Source organism: Aegilops tauschii, chromosome 1 (assembly GCF_002575655.3).
Source record: "Aegilops tauschii subsp. strangulata cultivar AL8/78 chromosome 1, Aet v6.0, whole genome shotgun sequence".
NCBI lineage: Eukaryota > Viridiplantae > Streptophyta > Magnoliopsida > Poales > Poaceae > Aegilops > Aegilops tauschii.
The window spans coordinates 360,136,329-360,143,190 of NC_053035.3; the positions used below are offsets into that span (position 1 = coordinate 360,136,329).

At 45.8% G+C, this 6,862-nt stretch overlaps 1 protein-coding gene across 1 annotated transcript; it reads left to right on the forward strand.

Moving 5' to 3' along the window:
• Positions 1 to 2,384: 2,384 nt before the first annotated feature.
• On the forward strand, positions 2,385 to 5,917 carry LOC109780069 (pentatricopeptide repeat-containing protein At4g14170). The gene has a single exon (XM_020338658.4). It carries the CDS (start codon positions 3,151 to 3,153, stop codon positions 4,585 to 4,587), a length of 1,437 nt encoding a protein of 478 aa, XP_020194247.2. The 5' UTR covers positions 2,385 to 3,150; the 3' UTR covers positions 4,588 to 5,917.
• The last annotated feature ends 945 nt before the right edge of the window (positions 5,918 to 6,862 follow it).

Below are 6,862 nucleotides of genomic sequence, written 5' to 3' on the forward strand. Positions count from 1 at the left end.
ACTAGAGTCTATGCTACATATGAAGCACCACTCCCAGTTGCGTAGAATCAAGCCCACTACTAGAAAAAAGAGAACAAAAAGGTACATCCCAGTCTGGACAACAAACATTCCTGCTGCTGCTTACAATTAGTGCTCTGAAAATTAAATAAAGAACACTAGATTCTGTGCTACAAATGAAGCAACACTTCCAGTCTAAACTTTGAAGAACATTCCTGTTGTTGTGAAACAGCAGATCAGATCACCTCTCACAGTGGATTTGCTGCGTTGGCTGTGGATTCGCTAATGTAAAACAAAGCAAATTCGTCACACACACACACGATCTATCCAGCAACCACCCCCTGACCTTATCGTCCCTGACCTAAAGGCTCCCAACGAGCCCCTCCGCCCCACAATCATCTCGCTGTCAAGTCCCCTCCGCCCCTAGAGCGCCGGTCCTCGATCTCCCACATGCGTACCACTGTGAATTTGGAGGGGGTCGTTGGGAGCCTTTATCCTGTACTGAGACCTATCATTTCGGTTCGATTTGGGGGCGGGTGTGGAATACCTGTGCGGCGGAGCATCGTCGTCGATGCTGTCAGTTGTCGCCGTGCGCGCCTCCACTTCCCGTCGCCGTCGCTTCGCCGCTTCGCCGCTTCGGATGCCGTCGCGTCGCCTCTCACGTCAGCTGCTGCCTGGGTAGCGCCCGGATCTGAGTCCTCTGCTTCGATATCCGCGAGACACCACGCGATTGGAACAAGCCCGTGTTGCCAGCGAGAGTATCCAGGCGGGCACGTGAGAGAATCCAACGCCGCACGATCAAACCCGATCGGATGGCTCACGGGGAGGTTTGCGGCAGCCAGAAATCAATCGGTCTAAATAAAGAGTTCTCCATAGTTCATTGATTTTCGAAAAATTTCATAGAAAATATAAAAACGTTAATCCATTTGAAAAAGGAAGAAGAGAAAAAAGAAAAAAAACAGAAAATGGAAAATGGAAAATGGAAAAATGGGAAAGTGGAAAAGGATAACTCGAAAGAATACAGGAAAAGAATAGATGTTAGTTTTCACAGCAGGCTGGGTGTCGCGGTCGTTAGTGCATCGTCTATGGATTCTGGAGGTCTCATGTTCGATTCTACCTGGAGTACCATTTTTTGCGGTATAAAACCTTATAGCCAAAGGGGCGATGGGCCGGCCCGTTAGTACCGATGGAAGGGGGAAGGGGTGTGCGCCCGTTAGCAGGAATGCCTGTAATGGGTGCTTAAAGCGCTGAATAGGAACGGGGCTACATGCACGGGGAAGGTCCCGAAGACTAGGAAGCTCCTAAGTGGCGCCTTAAGTGCCACTGGGAGCAACTGGCGCGCACGCCTGCCCCCTTCATGGACTGGCCCACTCTGGCTTCGTTCCCTCGCTCCTGCTTCGCTTCGTTCCTTCGCTCTCGATCAACTCACATTGATTTCTTTTCCTTTTTTTTGGCTGAGATGCTATTTCAGGGGGAAAATCGCCCTCCGTTTTTTATGATTTTGAATATGTTCGTGAAATATAAAAAGAACGTGGATTTACAAAATGTTGCCGGGTTTTAAAAATTCATAAATATGGAAAAAATAACACAAAAAGATAACAAATTATGAAAAAAACTTCTCGATTTTGAAAAATGTTCAATGATTTTGAAACAATTTACCGATTTTGAAAAGATTTTCATTGATTTTGAAAACAGTCCATCGAATTTGAAATAAGTTCGTCGAACCTGAAAAAAGTGCATTGAATTAGAAAAAAGTTCACCGAATGTTAAAATAAATTCATCAATTTTTTTAAAAAAGTTCATCAATTTTGGAGAAAAGTATATCGTTTTTGAAGAAGTTTTAAAATTTTGAAAAATCATCATATTTAAAAAAAGTTCATCAATTTTCAAAAATGGTCATTGAATTTGATGCAAGTTCATGATATTCGAAAAAGGTTCATGAATTTAAATAAAATTTCATCAAACCAGGAAGAAGAAATAAAAGGAAAAAAATAAAATAAAAGAAGGGAAAAAGAAAAAGGAAAGATGGAAAAAGAAAAAGAAAAGCAGAAAAAAAGACCGAAAAAGATTGAAGTAATTAGTGCCCTCTGGGTTGTGGGGTGGTTACGACAACGAACCTTGATGCAGGGAGTCAGTTGTTCGAATCTCACATGAGCACACTTTTTTGCTTTTGTAAAAAGCAAAATAAAATAAGTAAATGGGCCGGACCATCGCGATGTGGGGGGTATGCGTCCTGTCTGGTTAATCCTATAACGGGCGCTTAGAGCGCCATATAGGATTTTTCCGAAGACTATGCCTTGCATTGTGAGACCGAACAAGTAATGGGTCGGCCTAACAATGGCTCCCTGAGGGGTTCTGAGAAAGTTCCATGTAGAGTAGTGGTTGGTTTGGAATCATCCATGCGGTTTTCTTCCCCTTTTTTTGTTTCTTTAATTTTTTGTTTTTGTTTTTTGTTTTCATTTGTACTATTTTTTATTTTCTGCCTTTTCTGTTCCTTCTTTCTTTTAGTTTTCCAAAATACATGTTGACTTCTTTAAAATACATGGCGAATTTTTTCATACAGGTTCAACATTCTTTAGATACACATTGAATACTTTTCTAATACATGATGTACATTCTGTACATGTTAATTTTTTTTAAATGCACACTGACATTTTCAAGACACAACTATCAATGCACATTGAACATTTTTAACGAATGTCATGAATAGTTTGTAAAACATGCGAACATTTCTTAACTGTTCATGATTTTTTATGCAATAATTTTTTGAAATTCCTTGAAGATTATTTTACATTTCAGGAACTTTGTTTTTAACTGTGAAGAACATTATTTTAAATGTATGAACATTTTACTATAAATTAATCACACGATGTTTTTACATTTTCAGGATTTTTATATAAAATGTGGTAAAATTAATTTGGAAATTTGAATAATTACACCAACCATTTTTTGATCGTTGTGAACAGTTTTAGAAATTGCGCAAACTATTTTTCACACTTCATGATCATTTTTAATGCTTGATGAACGTGAGAAAAATTGCGCAAACTATTTTTTACACTTCATGAAGTGTTACCAGAAATTATTTGATGGCCAACATTTTTTTTAGCAAAATTTGATGGCCAACTCTGTTGTCCATTCCTGCCGGGCACAGAAATGAGAGAAAAGGCCCAGCAACCCAAAAGTCTAACAGGCTTCCGTCAACTTCATCCTGTTGGTCCCTGCACAAAACAAGAAAACTCCACTCTGTTTAGTTGGCGAGCCCACTTCTCCTTCGTCAGGAAAAACTCCGCGCTCTTCGGTCTTAGTCAGAAAGAAAGGAAAAAAAAAAGAGACAAAAAGCTCCGCCGTTCGGACGAGACACGACGACCGGCGTTGCCACGCTCTCGGCCGCACCGCATGCCGGCTCCCGCCACGCTCGCCACCTTCAACGCCCTCGTCGCCTCGCTCGCGCGCTCCGGCCGCCCCTCGCTGGCGCTCCTCGCCTTCCGTGACATGCTCGCGCGGGGCTTCCCGCCCGACCACTTCACCCTGCCCCCGGTCCTCCGCAGCTGCGCGCTCACCGGCTCCGCCGCCCTGGCCGCCTCCTCGCACGCCCTCTCCGTCAAGCTTGGCGCCCACGGAAACCTCTTCGTGGCGTCCGCGCTCGTGCAGTGCTACGCGGGCATGCCCAACCTCCCCGACGCGCGGAGGCTGTTCGACGGAATGCGCGAGAGGGATGCCGTTCTGTGGACGTCCATGCTGTCCGCGTACGCGCAGGGTGGGCAGCCAGAGGAGGCTCTGCGGCTGTTCCAGGGGATGGTGGTGGCCGAGGTGCAGCTGGATGCGGTGGTCATGGTCAGCCTTCTTCTCGCGTGTGGCCAGCTCGGGTGGCGGCGCCATGGGAGAAGCGTGCACGCATGCTGCGTCCGGATGTTCCTGGGGATGCCGCTGTCTCTGGGGAACGCGCTTGTGGACATGTACGTCAAGTGCGGCGAGCTTGAATCCGCCGAATGCGTATTTTCTGCGATGCCCAGGCGGGATGTTATCTCGTGGAGTGCTCTGATTGTTGGCCATGGTTTGAATGGGCGTCCTGATGTTGCTCTGAGGCTCTTTGATGAAATGGTGGCCAAAGGAGTGGAACAGAACTCAGTCACCTTTCTTGGTGCCCTGTCGGCCTGTGCGCATTCAGGCATGGTGGACAAAGCGTATGCTATATTCGAGCAGATGAAACAGCGGGGCATCAAGCGTGAGCTTAAGCATTACTCTTGCATGGCTGATGCGTTAGGGAGGGCAGGCCGTGTTCTTGAGGCAGTAAATCTCATAGAGGAAATGCCTTGCCAGCCTGACGAGGCTATCCTTGGTAGTGTGTTGGCAGCTTGCCGAGTGCATGGTGAAATGGACGCTGCTGAACGGATTTCAAAGAGATTGATGAGCATGTCTCCTGCAAAGAGCGGCTACTACATGAGCTTGGCAAACATATATTCAGATGCTGGAAGGTATGGTGATGCAGAGAGAATAAGAGGCTTCATGAAGGAAGTTAAAGTCGACAAGCTTCCTGGATATAGTTCAGTTGAACTCGATGTTTCTGTCTCTGAATCAAAAAATGTATAATTAGTTCCATATAGTGCGCAATGGATTTTGAAGCATTTGAGCTGTTTGGCAAGCCTGGTGGCATACACTCAGTGCAGTGTATGCTTTGAAGAAAAATATAGGCACCTGGTGGATGGGAAGTGCAAATGAGATGACTTGGCAACTCAACAAGACAGTTTTTGGGGAGGATTATAACATTACAGAGAGATGCTGAGTTAGTGCACTCATAGTGGAAGTGTTTGATTATGACATTAGTGACATGGTAGTTGCTGAGTTAGTATTGTCAAGTTGTGAAGTGTCAAGAGGTGCGGGGAAGGCATTTCTTCGAGCAGACAAGGGCAGGCCGTGTTCTTGAGGCAGTAAATCTCATAGAGGAAATGCCTTGCCAGCCTGACGAGGCTATCCTTGGTAGTGTGTTGGCAGCTTGCCGAGCGCATGGTGAAATGGACGCTGCTGAACGGATTTCAAAGAGATTGATGAGCATGTCTCCTGCAAAGAGCGGCTACTACATGAGCTTGGCAAACATATATTCAGATGCTGGAAGGTATGGTGATGCAGAGAGAATAAGAGGCTTCATGAAGGAAGTTAAAGTCGACAAGCTTCCTGGATATAGTTCAGTTGAACTTGACGTTTCTGTCTCTGAATCAAAAAATGTATAATTAGTTCCATATAGTGCTCAATGGATTTTGAAGCACTTGAGCTGTTTGGCAAGCCTGGTGGCATACACTGCAGTAGTGCAGTGTATGCTTTGAAGAAAAATACAGGCACCTGGTGGATGGGAAGTGCAAATGAGATGACTTGGCAACTCAACAAGACAGTTTTTGGGAGGATTATAACATTGCAGACAGATGCTGAGTTAGTGGATTCATAGTGGAAGTGTTTGATTATGACATCACCGACATGGAGTTGCTGAGTTATTGTTGTCAAATTGTGAAGTGTCAAGAGGTGTGGGGAAGGCATCTCTTCGAGCAGACAAGGACAGAATTCAAGAGGCTGATGAAACAGCACATGATGATCACATACAGGAAGCACAGACTCCTCCTACGTGTACTTCAGGTCTTCAGTCATGAGAGAATATATGCCTCGTGCTTGATGAGTTGTCAATGTAATGAGGTTCAAATAGCTTCTGAAACTGACACAGGATTATCATCAAATATGTGAGCATCTGACTAGCAAGGTGTAAATTAAGATTGGTGTTGTATTCACAGGAAAGTCTTTAAGAAAATGCGCTGGTACTACTGGCAACTGGTAAGGCTTATTCGCTCGTAGAATTTCTCTGTTCAAAATATGATCTTACGATGGAACGGGACTACCAAAAGGAACGCAATGTGGTTTCTATTGGCCATGTCAATGATTGATTCGGTAATGGAGATTTTGTTCAAACTCCATAGTATCAAGTGATTCTTAAGTCTTAACTAGGAAAAGGTCCATATTACCCACCCAATGACGATGCCATGGACCTAGGGTAGGGTTACAGGCCTGACCTAGACACCCTACCCAAAGTCACTACCCTAGGGTCAAGAACATTCAAAGTATAACAAAGGATACCGACTGAAGTAACCTTGGAGTGCAATCCACTCGACCAATTATCCCACTCGGATACCCCAATTCCATTCGACCAGGATGAAGTCACTCGACCATACAAGAAACCGCTCGGAGTACATAAAATCTAAAGTCACTCAGGATGGCAACGGTCAGGCGTTCACTCTGTAGTCTAAAGGTCATTTATAGCTCTTTATAGCTGGCGTTACCAGTAACGCCCTGTCTTAGTATACATTGAACCCTGTGTAACGTGGGATGGCTGGGGTCCTGGGCACTCTATATAAGCCACCCCCTCCACTGGCTCAAGGGTTCGCACCCCCTGTAACACAAACACTCATATTCCAATCGACCGCCTCAGGGCACCGAGACGTAGGGCTTTTACCTCTTCCGAGAGGGGCCTGAACTCGTAAACTCGTGTGTACAACCTCGCCGTAGTTAGGACCTTGCCTCCTCATACATACCCCCTATTCTTATTGTCAGACTTAGTACCACGACAGTTGGCGCCCACCGTGGGACAGGCGTCTTAGCGACTTCCGGTGAGGTTGCAGTATTTTCAGTCTTCATCAACATGGTTTCTGGCGGTGGTTTGGCTTTGGGCCGCGAGATCCGACTCGGCGCGCTCGTCTTCATCGCCGACGACTCCGCCTGTCTCCAGGAGGCCCCCCTCGACGTCGAGGCCCTTTCAGTCCGCGGGGCGGCGCACTTTCACGCGAGTGCCTGTGGCGTCCTTCTACGGCAGCCGTCGACCCAGTAT